We start from the raw sequence: 19,215 nt of genomic DNA on the forward strand, positions 1-19,215 counted from the left end.
GGGGCAGATTGGCAGAGGCCCTGGGGGTTTTTCGCCTTCCTCTGCAGCATGGGGCACGGGTCACTTGCTGGAGGATTCTCTGCATCTTGAAGTCTTTAAACCACGATTTGAGGACTTCGATAGCTCAGACCTAGGTCAGGGGTTTGTTACAGGAGTCGGTGGGTGAGATTCTGTGGCCTGCGTTGTGCAGGTCAGACTGGACAATCATAATGGTCCCTTCTGACCTTAAAGTCTATGACTCTAACTGGGCCTCAGTTTCCCTATCTCTAAAACTGGGTGGCACCTACCTCCCAGGGTCGGGGGTTGAATAGGGTCTGGGCAGGGCTCTGAGGCTGGGGGAGGCTAGAGAAGTACCTGCTTGTGTGAAGTAGCATTTATTTAACCCTTTCCACTAACTCCCGTCGGAAGGAGCGTGTCCCAGGGAGACGCACAGCCAGCCCTGATGCTGGGCTGTTCCCTAGGCAGGCTGCTCCATGACCCTGCTGGGCCCACCATGGCCAGGATCTGCCCTGGGCTCGGGGCAGGGGCCTAGTGATCACCCCTGCCCTGTTCCCCTGGTTTGTGGTAACGCAGTTTCCCCTGGCAGAGGACGTCTTCCCCTGCAAGGACTGCGGCATCTGGTACCGGAGCGAGCGGAACCTGCAGGCCCACCTCATGTACTACTGCGCCAGCCGCCAGAACTCCAGCTCGCCCTCGGTGGACGAGAAGCCCAAGGAGGCGTACCCCAACGAGCGCGTCTGCCCCTTCCCGCAGTGCAAGAAGAGCTGCCCGAGCGCCAGCTCCCTGGAGATCCACATGCGCAGTCACAGCGGTAAGGGCACCCCCTGGCAAGGGAGATGGGAGCTTCAATCCAGGCTGGGGGGCCGGCTGGCTCGGGGGCCTGTGAGGCTATGGAAAGCCTTTAGCCTCCGGATCGTTGCGGGCAGGATCAAAGCGCAGGTCTGCGGGCCGTGAATTCTCCTGTTCCGCCTCCTGCTTTGTTCCCTAGCAGGGGGAGAGAGAGACCCATGTCAACCCCTCGCAGCCCGTGCTGTCACTCATCCTCCCAGCCGTCGGCTGGCGGTGGCTCTAGCCGTTCCCAGCCCTGGCTGGGCGTGAGGGGTGGGCAGAGCCCTCCCTCCGGGGGGAAGAGGTGCCATGCTAGCGTCGCATGCCAAGCGTGCCGAAGCCCCGTGGAGCTGGGTGGAGCCCCGTCATCCCCGTTCGCAGAGGATTATGCTGAGATTTGGAAATTCTCTGCAAGCCAGAATTGTCCTTTCCCGTCCCCCGGCTGTGTGACGGCAGCCTCTGGCCAGGGGCGAGGGCAGCCAGCCCGTGACCCCTCTGCACCCCCAGTGACAGCTTCCAGGGCTTGGCTCCCACATGCAGCCAAATAAGCAGCGAACCCATCGCATCCTCCAGGGGCAGGGTGGGGCGGCCCCACTGGGGAGCTGTCAGTCATCTCTCTGGAGATGCCCCACCACTGCGCGGCTGTGTGTCCATCTTTAAGACTGGGACCTCCCAGTCGTGCCCCTCAAAGCCCTGAGACCCGCACGCCCGCAGTCCCCCTGCTCCCATTCTCTCCCTGGCCGAGCAGGCTGCACTGCATTGCAGCTCCCCGCTGGGCTGGGTTCTCCGTGCTCAGGCTCCGGCTCTGATGGGGGCAGGGGGGCAGCGTCTGGTCTCACGCCCGTCCCTCTGCCTTTCAGGGGAGAGGCCGTTCGTGTGCCTGATCTGCCTCTCCGCCTTCACCACGAAAGCCAACTGCGAGCGTCACCTGAAGGTGCACACGGACACTCTGAACGGTGGGTCCCTCGGCCGGGCTCCGGGGCGCGGTGTCCCCAGTGGCCGGCTCGCCGCGGCTCCGTCACCATGCAGCAGGGAGCGGCACGCTGAGGCTCTGCTTACCGACGGGCTGGGGAGGGAGCCCAGCTTGGTGGGAGCAGGGTGTCTCCCGTTCAGACCGGGACTCTCCCCAGCTGGAAAGACGGACAGTGCGGTTCCCCTGCCCCAGGGCTCGAGCCATGCTGAGTGCCAGTGGGAATGTCGACCCTGCAGACAGACCCCAGCTAGCAGGGAGCCCGGGTACGTGCTCGAGCGGCTCGCTTAGGCTGTGCCTTCGGAGCGAGCTCGCCCCAAGGCGCGCTGCCATCACGGCCCCTAGCTGCAGCACGGCCAGACCCCCGGGCATGCTCGCGGCTGCTGTGAAGCTCGCTGGCAGCAATGGCCTTCACAGCTCTTCCTCTCGCTGTCGTTCCGGTGACTGCAGGCATCTGCCACAGCTGCGGCTTTATCTCCACCACCCGGGACATCCTGTACAGCCACTTGGTAACCAACCACATGATCTGCCAGCCAGGCTCCAAGGGCGAGGTGTACTCCCCTGGGCCCGGGCTCCCAGCTGCCAAGCCACTGACACCAGGTGAGTCCCCCCGGGCTGTGTCGCCCCTCTTGTGCCGGGCCCTGGCATGCCCAAGGGTGGCAGAACTGGCCTTAGTCTGCCAGGGATGGGGAGCCCAGAGGCATTGACGGGCATCAGTGCCGCTGTTAAACTGCCTGGCCCCTAGCCAGCCTCTTCTCCAGCTCTTCCCCAACTCTCTAGGAGTAAGGCTGCTGTCTGGTTGTGTCAGTTGTACCCAGGGCCGCTGGAGCTTCTGGCTTGGGCTGGGGTTCCCAGGCTGGAATTGCCTCATTTGCCCCATGCCAGTGGGGACAAAGGGCTGGCCCCAAACTGGATCGAAAGTGCATCTGTGATCACCCCAGATGGTGGGGGTTGTTTGTGCAGAACCTCTCTGAAATTGAAACTGACTAGCGAAGCAAACGATCCACACAGGTGGCCCTGGGAAATGGCCCCTGCCCTGCCCTTGTGATTCCCTACAGAGGCTTCCAGGGGACAGGAGATCTGGGACTGGTGTCTCAGCTGCCAGGCGCGTTTAACCGCAGGGCTGACACAGACTCACAGGGCTCGAGTCACCTACTGCTGGCACAGGGGGTCATTTGCCCCTGCCCCACCCCCCCAGGTCCATGGGAACTCTGGCGCCCTGAAGCAGAGTTGGCCCTGGGGCAGGGCAGACGTTTGCCATCCAGACAGGCGCGTCCCACAAGCCCCCTGCTTGTGCCCCTTGCCAGGCAGAGCTGTCCACTCCAGGCCCCCAGCAGGTAGGGCTGGGTCACTGAGCGCCGGGCACTCGCTCCAGGTGGGATCCGGCAGGGTGGGAGGGAAAGGGGTGAGGGAGGAGACTCTCCTGGCCCTAAGAAATGCTGCTGTGTGGGCTGGGCCTGTGGTTCCTGCCCTCTGAGGGGGCTTGGGCAGGGCATGGGGCCTGTTCTGCCTGGCCAGGCCCTGTGACCACACTGATCCCCCCCCATTCCCTCCCCGCCGACAGGTCCAAGCCAGCCGAGCGGGACCCCCATCCTGAAGTGCAGCCTCTGCGGCTCCGTGGCCGACAGCCTGGCCAGCCTCCGGCAGCACATGGTCCTGCATGGCCCCCTGCCCGCTGTCCTGGGAGGGGCAGAGCCCACACCGGCCCTGGCACAGCCGGAGTCCCCTGCCAACGCCCCGGCGGCAAAGCCGTGCCCGGCGGACGAGCTGGAGAACGGCGAGGCCAGGCCCCCGCACACAGAAGGCTGCCCCTCAGCCTTGTCTTCCTCGGGCGAGGTGGCACCACCCCTCAGGATCAAGGAGGAGCCCACGGACAGCCCCGGAGGGGAGGTGGAGGCGGCCAAAGGCAACCCCCTGGCAGAGCCGGCTGCCAGTCCCAGGTCGGAGCCAGAAGCCTCCTCTAGGGCCTCGTCCCCGCACAGCCTGCCCTCGGTGAAGGTGAAGTCGGAGATCGCCAGCCCCACGCCAGGGTCTAGCCCGGTGCCCAGCGAGCCAGGGGTGGGCACAGCCGGCGGCAACGTCTTCCTGCCCCAGTACATGTTTGGCCACGAGGCCGCAGTCGTGCCCCAGGCCTCCGAGATCCTGGCCAAGATGTCGGAACTGGTGCACAGCCGGCTCAAGCAGGGCCACGGCACGGCGCCCCCGGCCCTGTACCCCAGCACCCCGCTGCCCAAGGGCGCCACTTGCTTCGAGTGCGAGATCACCTTCAACAACATCAACAACTACTACGTGCATAAGCGGCTCTACTGTTCCAGCCGCCGTGTGGCCGAGGACAGCCCGCCCGGCGCCCGCAAGGCCAAAGCCACGCCTGCCACGCCCAAGGGCCCGGCCACGCCCGGGGCTCTGCTCTCAGCCCAGCCCCCCGCTGCCGTCGAAGGCCCGGGGCCGGCCCCGCAGGAAGGGGAAGCCGAGAGGGACGCCAGCCCGCCTGCCCCTGCCGCGGAGGCCAAGCCGGAGATCAAGGTGGAGGAGGGCTCCCCCGACGCGGATGGGGCAGGCCGGGCCAGCGAGGACAGCCAGAGCCCCAGCAGCTCGGTGGACGACGCGGACGACGACCCCAGCAAGACGGTGTGCGAGGCGTGCAACATCCGCTTCAGCCGTCACGAGACCTACATGGTGCACAAACGCTTCTACTGCGCCTCGCGCCACGACCCACCCCTGCGCCGGCCCAGCGCCCCCAAGGTGCCCTTCCTGCACCAGCCCGTCCGCACCCGCAAGCGCCGCAAGCTCTACGAAATCCACGGCGCTGCCAGCCCTGCCCTGGGACCGGCCCACCCCCTGGCTGAGCAGCTGGCCGGCGCCACGGACCCGCTGGCGGGGGGCACCCGGCCCGAGGTCCCGCCCATGCTGTCAGCTCTCATCTCTGTGGCTAAGGTCCAGGGCGCTGCCCCCTCCCCCAGCTCCAGCCCCGATGCCGACGGCCCCATTGACTTGAGCAAGAAGCCACGGCTGCACGGCGAGGTGCTGCCCGCCTCGCTACTGCCCCTGGCGGACTACCACGAGTGCACAGCCTGCCGCATCAGCTTCAACAGCCTGGACAGCTACCTGGCCCACAAGAAATACTACTGCCCCGCCATGCCCCTCCAGGCCGGCACCCTGGAGCAGCTGCACAAGATCAAGGGGGCCGTGCCACCCCCCTTGAAAGGCCGGGGCAGTGGTGCCCCTGAGAATCCGGACATGCCGGGCGAGGAGCCCGATGGGGTGCGGGTCAAGGTGGAGAAGGCGGTGTCGTCGGTGAGCCCCGGGGTCCTGGTGGCCAAACCGCTGGCCCTGCCGGCCACGTACCCCTGTGCCTCCGGCGTGGACTCCGTGCAGCGCTACGGCACCGCCAAAGCCCTCCACCTCTCGGGGGCCAAGGTCCCGTTGGCCGTCTGCCCCTACTGCCCACTCAATGGGGCCGTCAAGGGAGACCTGATCGAGCACTTCCGTAACGCCCACGGGCTCTTTGGAGCCAAGCCAGGGGCAGGCCCCGGACTGCCAGAGGCCGTGGCCCAAGCTGCCGCCAGGACACAGGCCGGCTGCGCTCCAGAGAGCAGCCTGCCGCCTCTGCCCACGGCCTCCCCGCCCCAGCCCCTCGCCAGGCTCCGCAAGGACAGCTTAAACGGCAAGGAGCCCACCGCTTCCTCAGCCTCCAACGGCAGCCCCCGGCCCGCAGGCTCCCCCCGGCCCAGCCTGCCCCTCTCGCCCGCCGCCCCTTTGACCATGTCACCGGCGCCCGCGGCTCCGAGAGAGCCTGGGCCCACGCCCGCCGCCCCGCCCGGCTCCACGGACAAGAGCGTGCAGACCGCGCCCAGCAAGGCCCTGCCCAGCCCCAGCCCCAACGGCAACCACAGATACTGTCGCCTTTGCAACATCAAGTTCAGCAGCCTGTCCACCTTCATCGCCCACAAGAAGTATTACTGCTCCTCCCACGCTGCCGAGCACGTCAAGTGAGCCCTGCCCCAGCCCAGCTCGGCAGCCTGGCAGGACGCCCCGCGGCCGTCACCCGCCGCTCACGCCCCGCGGCCGCTGGCTGCGGCCCAGCGATGGGTTGGAAAGCAGGACTCGCCCCAAGCCAGGGCCCTGCAGGAGGCTGGAATGGGGAGGGGGGTGATTGCACAATGGGTACAAGTCAAACGGCTCTTCTGAAAGTATCCCCTGAGGCTGAGAGAGGGACACACCCGGCCTGCGCTGGACCCTTGCCCATGGCTACCCACTGCCCCCCGTATGTTACAGAAGCTGGAGGGAGGGAGTGTTCCCTGCTACCGTATTTTTGTGCTCTGGGTTGTATATGTCTAAAGGCAGCCCCCCCTCGCCCACCTTCTCCCACACACACCCGCCCACAGCAGGGGTCTCGTTCTGGCTCGGTGCTGGTTCTGCAGCATGGGCTGCCTCCCTGCTCCCCAGCCCTGGTCGACGCGATTTTCTAGGTTTGGGGGCAAATTTGCAGAAATTCAATTCTCTCCTCTCCCCCCCCCCACCCCCCGGTGCCAGGCTTTGCTCCAGCCTCTCACAATCAGCATCCAACGGGCGGTTTGGCACTTTGGTTTGGAGATGGGAAAACTGAGGCACAGACCCTCTCCCGAGGTCACGCAGGGAGCCTGTGGCACAGCCGGGAGGCAGCCCAGCTCCCCTGACTCCCAGCCCTGTGCTGAGACCTCCTGGCCAGTCCGGCTCGTAAATAGCCTGTTGGAATAGCAGGGAGTGTTGGCAGCACAGGGCAAGGGGGTTTGAGCAGAAAACCCTATGCCAGCTTGTGTCCCTCGGGCCCAGAAATCCTTAGGGGGAGCACCAGCCTCATTCTCCCCTTTGCCAATCCCTTGGCCGCTGGCTGAGAGCCTTGCGCCGGCATGGGCAGCTCAGGGAGGCTGCCTGGCACCTTTAGAACAGCACTGGGCATCCCCAGGTGCCAACTTCTTCCACATCCAGCTGAATGCCTCTACCGGTGCCCAGTTGCTCACCCACTCTGTGTGCAGCCTCGGTCCCCGGGCTGTGCCCCTGGGCATGGGGGCAGTCCTAGGGCACGTCCCCGTTGGTGGTGGAATCCGGCTCCCAGCTGCCCTTGGGGCCCCAGTGGAGTTGGTGGAAGTTTTGCCCGGGCAGAACTGAGGCCTAGGATGGGGCTGGAGGTATTGATGGCTCTTAGCGCCTGCTGGGGTGAGGGCAGGCTGGTGAGAGCGCTAGGCCGATCTCTCAGAGCTAGCAGGAGAGAACAGGAGTCTGGGCAAATATCCCCCTCCCCACCTGCCTGCAAATTCCCTCCCTTCTGTAAGGGGCTGCCCTGGCCAATGCCACCTGCACAGCACGGCCCAAGCAGTGGTGCCTGGATTCTCCTTTCCGGGAGCCCGGACAAGGCCATCCAAGGATGGTGGCTCACAGACCCCTCCGGCCAGGCACAATTCCTCTTTGGATCCACCCTCTGGGTCTTTTCTCCAGAGCTCCCTGCATCATGTGTGCGCCCCTCTCTCATCCCCCATCGAGCCTGGGCCCCGGGGGGCGTATGTCAAACCAACGGGGACTGGAACAAGAAACAAGACAGCACTGAAGTTGAGAATGAAGCCTACACATGGGAACTTGTGTGTATAAGCGTGTACATAAATAAATATGTCTAATGAACCCGTGTCCACCTGTGTGTGTCCAGAGGGGCTCGGACAGCGTGCTCATGGATCACCTCCTGGGCCATGTGCGTTGCCCGAATCGTTTGGTGTCTGAGCCAGAGCGACAGAGGTCAAAGCAGGGCTTGGCTCTTGTGTTTTTAGCTGGAGTAGCCCCTGGTTCGGTCCCCAGTGTGTTGGCCAAGCAGGCAGCTGTCACACCTGCCTGTAGAAGTGCCCCGGGTGGTGTCCATACCTGGAGCAAGGCTGCCCTCAAACCCAGACGGGGGCTGTCTAACATGCCTGCTCTTTGCACATATATAGGTGGGGAGCATTGATCACATGACACTAACTCTTCACCATGTGAGCGGTGCTGGTTACCCCACAGCACTCGAACCAGGATGGAGGAGAGGGAGCTTCAGAGCCCCCGTGAGTGGCTGCCACTGGGGAGGGAAGGGGCTGCAACATCAGCAGGGATGGGAGGGCAGAAAGCACCTACATCCCCAGCCTTCCAGCAGTTAAAGGAGGAGGCCCGATGGTTTAGATCCCTTTGAAAGGCATTTGATCACCGTTGCTGGGATCCTTCTGCCGGCTTAGCAGTAACGGGTAGAGCTGCTGGCAGGGGCAATTGTACGCACTCCCCTCCAGTGCTGGAACGCCAAGGCACTGGATGAGGCGGGGTTGGGGGAACCAGACAGCGATACTGATGTGAAACAGGCAGGATGAAACTGACTAGGGTAGGGTGGCTGGCCCAGATGCTAAATGGGGAGGACCTTAGAATCCTCAAAATGTGCCAGCAGAACCCCAAAGCCGGGCAGGCAAAGCATCCTCCTCTGAGTCCAGATGGGATCTCCCTTCCTCCTCCAGCTGACTCTAGGGGTTAGCTGCATTGCCAGCGAGAATGCGCTTGTTTCATTTTTGCAGCTACAGCCTGATTTGTTTGTGCAGCACTGTCCGCCTTCAGGGCCTGTTTTGTGGGGTGAGGGATTGCTGGGCTGGACGCCGCCCCTTCCAAACCAGCTCACGCCCCTGCACAGCCTGCCAGGGCTGGGCCAGAAGCTGCCCTTGCTGGAACGTCCCTTCCACAAGCTCGCTCTGCTATGACCATGGCCAGGGATGTGCCCGCTCAAGCCATTGTGCCCAGTAGCAGTTCACACTTCTGGCCACAGGGTGGCGGTTAAGTCATGCCAGCAGGAGGGCTGGGGGCATGCTGGCATGGTCGTAGCTGGGGCGCGTTTCCTTATCCCCCCATCCAGCGGGCGCAGGCCCTGCAGGATGGTGCCTCAGGTGGGGCTCAGGCCCACTATGGCTCGCGTGCATAGGTAGGGCAGCATAAGTGGCCTTAGCTAGACCTTGGCGCTCTGCTGCAGCAGCCAGGGGAAGGGACGGCTGGCCACCCCCGCAGCCCATTGCCTCTTGAGATGCTGTCCCCTGCCAGGAGGCGGGCTCGGCCCTGGGCTGTCTTGGAGTCTGTGCTGCAAGCCCGGGTGCCAGGGCAGATGCAAGGCCCTGCAAGGAATGGGGCAGGGGTGACCTGCACATACGTGCTCCCGCCTTGCTCGCTGACCAAAGGGAGTCTTTTGGGCACAGCCTCCCACGAAGGGCGAGCGACAGGAGAGGGCAAATGCTGCTCAGGGCGCAGCTCAGATGGCTGGAGGAGAGGTGGCTGAGAGAGAAACAGGTGGCTCTTCTAGCTGGTGAGGCTGCGGGGACGCGGCTGCTGGGGAGGGACAGAGAATCGGCTGGTGCCAGGGAGCTGAACAGAGACAATGGCTGGAGACTGGGGTCGTGCAAACCTAGCACACCTGCTCAGAGTGCAGCTCAGCGCCAAAGCAGGGAGGACTAGATCGGTGCCTCAGCCGTAACCAACCTCCTCCCTGGGCTGAGGGGGGCCTGGCGCCATAGCTCAGGGGTTAGAGCAGTGGTCTCAGAATTCAGGGGTCGCAGGTTTGAATCTTGCTGGGGCCACTGTATGAGTGCAGCCCTCTGGCAGGGCTGCAAAGAGGTGACGCTTGCCCAGCAGCGGTCCTGACGGATTAGCGGGGTTCTCAAACAGGGGATTGCCCCCCTCAGGGGTCGTGAGCTGTTACATGGGAGGTCGCGCTCAGGGCCTTGCTGTGTGAAAGGGGTCACCAATACAAAAAGTTGGAAAACCACTGGATTAGACCCAGGGTGCTGCAGACCTGGGACTGCTAGAGGGAGCCGTGGGCTGGGATCTCGGAGAGCAGGAAGAGCTGGTTTTCCAGCTGGCAGGTGCTGCACTGGGAGCTGTGTGCTCTTGACCATCTAACCCAAAGGATCCAGCCGAGTCCTCAGCCCACTGCATGGGCCTGCTCACAAGGGCCATTGCAACAGGCCTCTGGAGAGCAGCTGTTCCACACGGGGAATCACCCCAGGGCTGATTAGCCAGCACTCGCTCCCCCCGTGAATAGGCTTTTGTGGTAAAGAGCAGGGCACCACAATACACTTCCCCTTCACACACACAGGCGGAGGGAGGGCTGAGTGGCAAAGGCAGGGGGGAGAGAGAGGAATTCTGAGCCCCTGCAGGGCAACTTGTGCAGGTGTTCTGGGTTTGTGCCCATCCGCCCGCACGGCCGCCAGAGAGGGGTTTGCATTTGGATGGTAATGGAGCACTAATCAAGGAGCGGGGAAGAGGCAGGGGAGATAAGAGGGGCTCAGCCCCAGAGGGAGGTGCAAAGGTCCACTGCATGATCAGCACTGGTTGCAATTCTCGTGTTTGTCCTTCCCTGCTCTGGGGCAGCCCACCTCTGTGTGGACTTGCTTTTACCCACCACCGCCTGCCCCAGGAGGTGCTGCCCGCGAAGCGGTACCTGCTCCCAAGAGGTGCTGCTGGTTAGGGGCTCTCACTGGGGTTTTAGCCCCAGCCCCAGGTGGAGGGAATGAGTACCAGGGTCATGGCTGAGGGCACAGGAGATCAGGATCCAGGCCTGTTGGTGGAGATGGGGGCAGCCAGGGGGAGGGAGACTAGATGTGGGCATGGCGGGGGGGTCTGTTAAAAAGTAGGGGACCAGCCAGGAAACAGCCAGCGGCATGGCCTGGCCAGGCCATAGGATGAGCCCCTAGGAAGGGAAGTCAGGGCCGGTTGAGTCACAGGCCAGCTGGTCCCAGGGCTGGACGCAGGTAGGAGATGATGGGTGCAGGTTCCCCTCACGGCTGCACCCTTGTGAGGTGGCGCAGTCACCCTGTCTCCAGGGAAGGGCCTGGTTGGGGCCCAGAAGCGCTGGAAGCCAAACCCAGGAGAAGGGGTGAAGAGGCCATGAAATGAGGACAACCATTGCGGGGAGGGCTGTGCCCGGTGAGACCCAGGGAGGAGAAGACTGGCCTTTCGGACTCTACCAACGCCAAGGCCTTTGCCAAAGGGCTCCTTGCCCTAACGATGCTGAGAGCTGGAGGGCCGTGGTGGGAGGGGAGCCAGTGAATTGACTGGGGGGAAACTGAGGCAGCAGATGGGCCCAAAGCCAGACCAGGTCGTTCCCCACCACAGGGCCAAAAGCAAAACCTGCCACCATATTGTTCCACTCCGTGGTGTGGGTACAACAGCCGAGGGAAGGGCGTGGTGCTAAAACCCTCTCTCTTATGCTGTGATAACGTCCATGGGGGGGGCGCTTGGGTCTTTGCCGGGGGTGGGGTGGGGGACAAGTAATTTGATTTAATGGCAATATTAAGTAGCAAGGCCATGGCCGGACACCACCCGTGCGTGTCCTGTCCGTGGCTGGGTGGGCCAGCAGCCCAGGTCCAAGTCCAGGTCCAGGTCCAGGCTGCGACTCGACCGGACAGCACCACGCATCTGCTCGCAGGCAGAGCAGCCGAGGGTGGAACAGGGACGGGGCCAGCTTGGCAGCCAAGGTAAGTGGCCAAGAGCTGGTGAGCGCACCGGCCATCTTGTTGCATGGATTTAAGAAAATATTACACCTCTTTATTACAATGGTGCCTACGGACACACACACACACACACACACACACCCCTGCTGTGTGAGACACTGTGTTTGTGCCATGCATTAGACAGCCCCTGCCTTCGAGAGCGGCCGATCCCAGCCCCCAGGGTGGGGAAAGGGGGCGTGCACACCAGCAGCGTGAACCATGGGATGGCAGCCAAGCGCGTGGTCCCCCCATGAGCTTTGGGGGGTGGGTTTCGGTGGGAGAGGCTGGCGAAATGGCGAGGAAAGTGAAGGGCGTGGGGACCGGGAAGGGACGAGGGCGAGGTTCAGAGGAGAGACGCTGGGATGGAGGGAGAGGGCTGGAGCAAGCTGCTGATCGGCCCCGGACAGCGAAAGGGGAGTTTGCCGAATGGCGGAAGGGCCCTGACGTACTGGATTATGGAGCCGTGGCAGCAGTGAATCGGAGGCGCCGAATCGACCTGCGTGCACTCTGAGCGCTCAGCGGCCTAGGTGGCACCCGTGGTCTGTGCCCGTGGCCCGCGGAGAAGCGCGGGGGTCATTGCATCCACTGCCGCCTAACGCAAGGCCTGGCAAGGCCTGAATAGCACCACTTTCCCGACGCCAAACACACGGGCTGCCCCCCACATCCCGTTGCGGTGCCTTGCTGGCTCCAGTTAGCAGGGGGATGAGCTGAGGCCAGAGGCGGGGGGGGGGGAATATGCCCATGCAGGTCATTGATGGAGCTGGAGTAGACCCCAGGCTTCCTGAGCCAGTCCCCCACGCTAACCACTAGGAGAGCACTGGGCGGAGGCAGCCCGGCAGTTACTGCCCATCGCTGTTCCGGCGGGACCCTTGGCCCCTGCTGGCCCAGGTGACAAGGCCCCTAGGCAGCCTGGTGCTGATGTCACAGGGATCTGGTTCTAGAAGAGCGGGCCATTGGGAGACACTGGCTGGACTGGGAGGGGAAGGAAGCCGCTCCCAAAGACTGGGGAAGGGCGGATGTTATAGGGACTGGATTCCCCACCACTAGCTGCTGTCACTGCCCCCCCGGCGGGGGGGGGGGCATGTGCTGGTAAGACCCAGCTGCTCCCACATCCCAAGCCACAAACTCCCCTCCAGCCTGGAAGCGGGAGGGGAGCGAAGCAGAGGGGAGAAGGAGCCCCCAAGGGAGACGTGGCTCTGGCTGGTCGCGCCTGGCTAGAGCTGGGAGTGGCTGGTTTGGGGCTGTTCAGTCCCGACCCCATTGCCCCCGGGAGATGGCGAGGAAGGAGCACAAAGCCCCGCTGGCTCGAAGGGCAGAGGCTGGCGAAATGCAGCCAGGCACCAATCTTCCTGCCCCGGGAGCGTCTGCCCCAGAACCCACCTAAAACGCATCTTCCGGTCACCGAGGGGCAACCACACTGCCAGCACCTGCACCCGGAGCCAGGAATGGCTGCAAAGCAACGGGGGTGTCCTCGGGGCCGACTGGGATCCCTCTGTGGAGGAGGAAGGCTTGTGTACGGCAGGTTCTCTGACCCCAGCCCGCCAGCTTCTTGCAGGCTGGCCACACCACCCTCCCCAAACCCTCACTCTGCAGCAGAACCGCCCCCGCTCCACTGCCCAGGCCTCCCGTCGCAGAGATGGGAGCAGCCCAACCCAGGCGCTTCCCACGGGGCTAGGTCCCTGTGCGCACTCCCACCGGGTGCTAATCTCTGTCCATGAGGGTGCGTAGAGACTTGGAACACCCTGCCGCCGGCACTGGGTTCCCCTGTCCCCACCCTGTCCGTGGCAGGGAATCTCCCACTGCCAGCGGGGACCTGCCTGGCTGGAGTCCAACCCAACAGCCAAGGAACGGTTTTCAGTTAGGGCTGAAGGCAGCTCCATCTCATCAGCCCATGAACATTCACCCTAGGGCTCTTAGGCCCTTAGAGAGCTGGTGGGTTTGACCAATCCCTCGGCGTTCAGGAGCAGGCAAGGGGAGATGGGCCGTGTACCCGTAGGGCAGAGTGGATGATCCCGCTCAGTCTCTGTTCTGTTTCCTAGGGGTGAAACAGCGCCCCCATGGAGCAGAGCATCACGGCGAGGCTGGGCTGCGTTCAGGGCCAGATCCACGTGGCCAGGGCCAGGCTGAAAGCCAGCCACGAGCAGGCTCAAGTTGAGCTGGCAGCCGCGCAGGCCGAGCTGGTGGCTGTCCTGAATGAGGTGAGTCCCTCACAGGACCTGGGGATGAAGGCCACGCGGGATGTGGCGAGGGAGAAGCAAAACCGGGGTGGCTTTGGGCCCAGCCAAGTGGCCAAATCCACAGACAAGCTCCAGGGCAAGGGGGTGAGGCCGCTACACGATGGCGCAGGAGAGCCACAGCAGGACCAGGCCACGCCTGTGGGACCAGCTGCAGGCCCCACAGGAGCAGCTGGAGGTTTGGGGCATGGCTGTGGGGAGGCAAAGCCTCCCTGGGCCCCGAGGACCAAGAAGATTGGCTGGAAGACCAGGAAGCTGGGCTGGAAGACCAGCTAGTTGCCCAGGAAGGAAAAGAAGGGGCAGTGGGAGCATTGTAACGCTAGACACTATTAGAGAAGGAGCAGCCAGGTGCACAGGAAGGGCTACCAGGGACCGGGAGATAATATGACCTGCCGCTTGGACTCCTTACAAATAAACAAGCTGTTCAGATAGGCATCGCCACCGACTGTCCAGGCTGGCTCCCTTCCATTTTCTTTCGAGTCTAGCGCTTGTTAATTGACTCTCTCTCCTCCTTTCTTCTGTGCTCAGCACCTCACTCGCTGAGCTCAAGAAGCAACTCTTATTTCAAGCTTCACAAGCCACTTTTTGTAAAAACCCAGCTCTCGATGCCTCCCCTGCTCTGCAGCATCTCCTGGCTCTCACTTTGCTGTAGGGGGACTGTTGTCCTGGGTGCAGCAGCTTTCCCCTTGCCCCACTCTGGGGCACCTTCCGCCACCATGGCTACCGCCGGGGGCGGGGGCTGGGGCTGAGCCGAGGCTGTCTGTTTTTAATGCCAGTTTAGTTGCTTTTTAGAACCAGATGCACTGAGACTGGAATTTCTGAAGAGCCCTGGAGTCTCCTCGCTGCCTGGCTCTCAGACGCGGGATGGACAGACCCCCCCACCTTACGGGTTTACTGCCATGCAAGTCTCAATTGCATTCCAAGGGAGCATTGGGCCGAGTTTGCTGGCAGTGGCTCACCTCTCAGCGTGGCCAAGGACTAGCGCTCAGGATTGTCGGCATGTCCACCTTCCTGCCAGCAGAGCCGACCCCACAGTGGCTCTTGTCTGCGCTGTCGGCTAACTGCACCCCTCCGATTGTGCGTAACACAGTGACCCTCCCGATGCAGACCAACCCCCTCTGTGTAATTCCCAGGCACGGGCAATAAAACCCCGCCTGGTTCATTCTCCTCCTTCTCCCGGAGAGGCGGGGGTGGGGGTTGCCCCCAGACTCGAACAGACGCTGCTAAGCCAGAGGAAGGAAGTTAAGGAGTTAAGGAGCCTCACCCCCTCCATTTTCATTCTATTCTCTCTGCTAGGGGTGGAGAAAGGTTCCCTTAGGCCAGATCAGAGCCCCTGGGGACCAGAGCATCGGAGATCGCCTGGATCATATTCAGGCCGAGGTGCAGCGACAATCCGAGCTGAAGGCTGCTTGGGACGAGGTGAGGGCTGGCTGGGACGAGGTGCAGGCAGCGTGGGAAGAGGTGGTGACTGACACCCAGGTGAAGGCCACGGCGTGGGCCCCCGCCAGGTTTCTGCAGGTCCCAGCCAACACCACGCAGACCCTCTTCCATCTTCCGCAGATCCTCATGCACGTGGCCTGGCTCCAGGCCCGGTCTGCACAGATCCAAGCCAGCGCCGCAGAAGCCCAGCTGAAGGCTTTGCAGGTCCAGGGAGAGGACCAGCCGAAGGATGCCCGCAAGCCGGCCCAAGCCCAGGTGGTGTCCGGGCCCTTCCTGAAGCAGGTGTATGAGCAAGTGGCTGCGGCTGTTCACCGTATCCTGGTGCTGGCCCTGCAGGGTCTGGAGAGGGCGAAGCAGGCCCAGAGGCTCCCCGTACTAAGCCAGCTGGCAAGGGCTGTGCATGGCCAGGTGGAAGTGGCTCTGCGGCGTATCCTAGCAAAGGCTGTACAGGCGGTGGCAGCAGCCGATCGGGTCGAGCTGGCCGAGGCGCTGTGCAGCCAGGTGGAGAAGGCGGTGCAGGACGTCATTGTGAAGGCGGAGCGGGACTGGGGGAGGCCCAGGGGGGGCCGCGCCAAGAGGGAGCGAGGGCTGGGGTGGAGCCCAGCCAGGTGGAGAAGCCGCGCCGTGACGGGAAAGGTGGGCGCTCAGGAGGGCTGGCCGGGGGAAGAAGGCTGCCTGGAGGAGGAGGAAAGCTCTGGTGGAGCAGAGGCAGGCGAGCCAAGGTGGGGCTGACACAGTCGCTGGCTGACACGGTTACTTGGGCTCCCTTAAATCAATTCGCCAAATAAATCCAGCCGCTTTCAGCCCCACCACTGCCCTCGGTGCTCCCCGCCTGCTTCCTGGCCACTGCTGAGCTTCATTCTCATTCCTCCCATGTTCCTCCCTCCGGGAGCTCAGCGCCTCGGCAGGGAAACATCGGCCGTGAATTCCCCCAAGAGCTAATCGTGTTCTGAGCCTGCACTTGCCTCCTCCCCGCCTCCCGCTTCCGCTACACGGGGACTGCTGTCCTGGGCACAGTGACTTTCCCTTTGCCCTGCTCTGGGTCCCCTCCCACCAACGCGGCCGGGTCTGGCCTTCGGCTGATTGCTGTTGTTTGATTATCATAACCCAGCTGCGATGAGTTGGGAATCCCGGGGAGATCCTGGCATCCCCTTTCCTCCCGACTAGCCCCTCTTTGCTTGGCAGTCACAGCTCCCACGAGCTGGGGTGCTCCCAGTTAGAGCCAGCAAACCCTGGGAGCACGGAAGAGTGCAGACTCCTTGATTTGGCTCAGGGTCAGGGAGCAGGGAATGGGTTGGCCTAGGGCTCAGACAGCCAATGGTGCAGAGGTGCATTGGCAGAGATGGGGGGCAAGCAGCGAGAGACACAGAATGGGAGTAGTGGGGGGTGCTGGGCAGAGCCTCATGGTGGACAGCAGGCACAGACCCTCGAGAATGCTGCATGTCCCTCACTTTCATGAGTCTTCAAGCGGGAAAAGGTGCAGAGACGGTTGCGTGGAAAGCAGAGCACAGGGCCTCAAGGCTGGCTTCCCTGGCAGAGCGGACAGGGCAGGGGGGTGGCGCAACAAGAAACCATGGCAGAGCTCTGTGGGGCTTGGAAAGTGTGGATTCCTCCACCCCTCCCTCCTGCTGGTACCGAAGAGCTGGAACCCGGGCACTGGGGGGAACCCTTTCAAAAGGGAGTTCAGCGCTTTGACTTTCAGTGGGAATCCAGTGCCCAAGTCACTTGGGTGTTGAGCTGCCCATGCCCTGAGCTGGAGAAGCAGCGGGTCGCCCGGGTCAGCTGATCCCAGCCCGTGTCACTCCAGACGCTCCGTTCATTCATGGCAATGCCTAATCCTCCACTTAACCTGCAGCCACCGCCTCAGGGAGGCCCTGAACCGCAGACAGGTTACCTCGAGGGGTTTGCAGTGCCTGGAAGGTGCTCAGATACCATGGTGATGGGCACAGTATAAGCACCGGAATAGAAGAGAGGCGGGAATGCTCTCGCACGGGTACGTGCGTCCTGCCCGCCTCGGCCTCCCCATCAGACGCGGGGGAAGGTGCGCAAGACTCATCCGTAACCTACTGTTTCAAAATAGCCGTGGTGCTGGCAGCAGATCGGCTGGGAGCCGGTTTTGTGCTAAATCCGCTCGCTCGCGCGACCAATGAACCACCAACCAGCTGGCAGCAGCTGAAGGAGAAGAGAGAACTTTGGCAGGCTGACAAAACACCGTCAGCTCCGCAGCTTCTCTGCCAGCTGGGCACCGGCAGCTCATGGGAACAGCCTGGCACGCCAGAGACTTCACACGGCTCGGCTTGTGCTCGGCCGGCACAGGCCGTGGTGCACCTCCCACCGCAACCCCTGGGCCGCCTCTGGCTCTGGCTACCCCCTGCCGGGGTTCCAGGCTGTCCCTTCGTGAGCAGCTCAGACGTGGGAGCCACTGGAGGAAACAGCAGATCCAAGGCGTGTCCCAGGAAAACACGTGCTCCTTGCCATGTGATGGCCGCCCTCTTAGCCACCAGCGGGGATTGAATCTGGGCCGGCCAGAGCGGGAAACGTGAGCCTCTGGAGCGGCCTGTGGGCAGAGGTCGTGGCCACTGAGTTCTCGGCCTGTGACAGAGCGGAGAGCCACACCGTGCGCTCTCATGGGGACTTGACTTTGTTCTTTCTTAAAGCTGTCTTTAAGCTACAAATCTGGCAGAGTGGGGCTCTGGGGCTGTTCTCTGTTTATGGAGCGACACAGCAGGCTGGCTGGTTGGTTCTGCACGGTGGGGTGCTGGAGGCTGAAGCTAAGTCTGGGATGAGACCCCAGGACAAAGGAAGTACACATACAGCTAGGCCCAGTAATGGAGGCTTGTCCCCCTTCTCCAGTCCGGCTCCCCACAGCATGAATGGAAGCTCTGCACAGGCAGCACGAGTAGGAACCCGTAACAGCACCCAGAACAAGAAGCGGGGCCTAAATTACCAACCTCCACCACCTCTTTGTACAACTACCCTGGCACAGGGCACCGACTGCCCCCTACCTGCCTTTCACAGGCCCACAGCTGGCTGAGCGCATACATCAGGCAGCGGGCTCGAGGCTACGAGCCAAATGGGGGCCTGTCCCCTTCTTGGGGGCAGTCAGCTGTGGGTGCAAAAGAGGGTGCAAACCATAGAGGCCAGGCAGGGTCTGGCTGAAGATCTGGCCCTTAAGTTATAACAAGTGTCCACCTGGCAAACCAAATGAGGGACTCAGCCCCCTTCCCACCCCCTCTCCCATTAGCCTCTTCTCTTCCCTAACGGTTATCCATGGGCTGCAGTAACCAGAGAGTGTTTTAATAGGCTCAGCAGAGACGGAGAGCCCAGCAGGAAATGAAAGTAACCCCTTAAACGCTCCCCGTTCTCTAAGCTAACATTTCACTGGCTCTGGTTAAGTACTCCAAAGATGACCATATATATTTCATCTTGCTTTTCATTTTCCCCTGCTAACCATTTCTCCCTGGGGTGGGCCAGACAGCTAATCAGAGCTGGCCTTGTTCCCCAGCTGGTGGTTCCTTCTGAATTGGACCAGGCCAGGGGGAAATGCAGCCAGGTCAACATTCAGGGACAGCCACTCTGGGACTGGATGCGCCTGTCAGAGCCTTTTGAAGCCAAGAAAGATGAGCCCAGCAGGGGGTCTATAGTGATTACTCTGAAACCTACTGAGCTCAATTGAGCATTCTCTTCATTCTCCCCAGTTTTCAAAGCACTCTACAGCCGCCCACACCACGGCAGCACAAGTCCCCCCGCTCCAGCAAACTTCACCAGCCTCTCACCCTTCCTGATCTTTTTTGATTCACAATCCACAAAATGGCTGAAACCTTGTCCTGTGACCCAAGCCCACTGTCCTTTGCACCCACCAAGGCTTGTGGGAAGGGGTCGGCTGAAGGAGAACGTTCTGCCCAGGGTGGGGGCTTGAGCTGAAAAGAGGGTGACACTCCTTGCAGTAAGGGGATCCTTTCGGTGGGGTTTGGACCACCCTGTAGAACTATAATGGTGGGGGGGTCTCGTTTTCGAGTCACTTCCGGGAGCTGTTTAACTAAACACCCCCTCAGCCCGTTCTGCTTCTCGCTCTGGAATCTGGCAGGGCGGTTTCTTTTCCAAACAGCAGCACGTCCACGGTTTGTTATTTCATTTGTTCATGCACACGGAGCCTCTTGGAGCATGCAAAGCACTGCCCACGCACTACACAGAGTGACCCCAGCTGTTCTGCTACAGGCAGGCAGGC

The 19,215-nt window shown here is 62.5% G+C and overlaps 1 protein-coding gene across 1 annotated transcript in view; it reads left to right on the forward strand.

Annotated features, from left to right (window-relative positions):
* ZFPM1 (zinc finger protein, FOG family member 1) overlaps positions 1 to 7,453 on the forward strand; it is a 115,845-nt gene extending 108,392 nt beyond the window's left edge. The window contains 4 exon segments of the mRNA XM_048816792.2: positions 587 to 811; positions 1,689 to 1,784; positions 2,249 to 2,398; positions 3,363 to 7,453. Coding sequence (XP_048672749.2) covers positions 587 to 811; positions 1,689 to 1,784; positions 2,249 to 2,398; positions 3,363 to 5,791 — 2,900 coding nt within the window. The 3' untranslated portion in view covers positions 5,792 to 7,453.
* The last annotated feature ends 11,762 nt before the right edge of the window (positions 7,454 to 19,215 follow it).

Source organism: Caretta caretta, chromosome 12 (assembly GCF_965140235.1).
Source record: "Caretta caretta isolate rCarCar2 chromosome 12, rCarCar1.hap1, whole genome shotgun sequence".
In the NCBI taxonomy this organism is placed as follows: Eukaryota; Metazoa; Chordata; order Testudines; family Cheloniidae; genus Caretta; species Caretta caretta.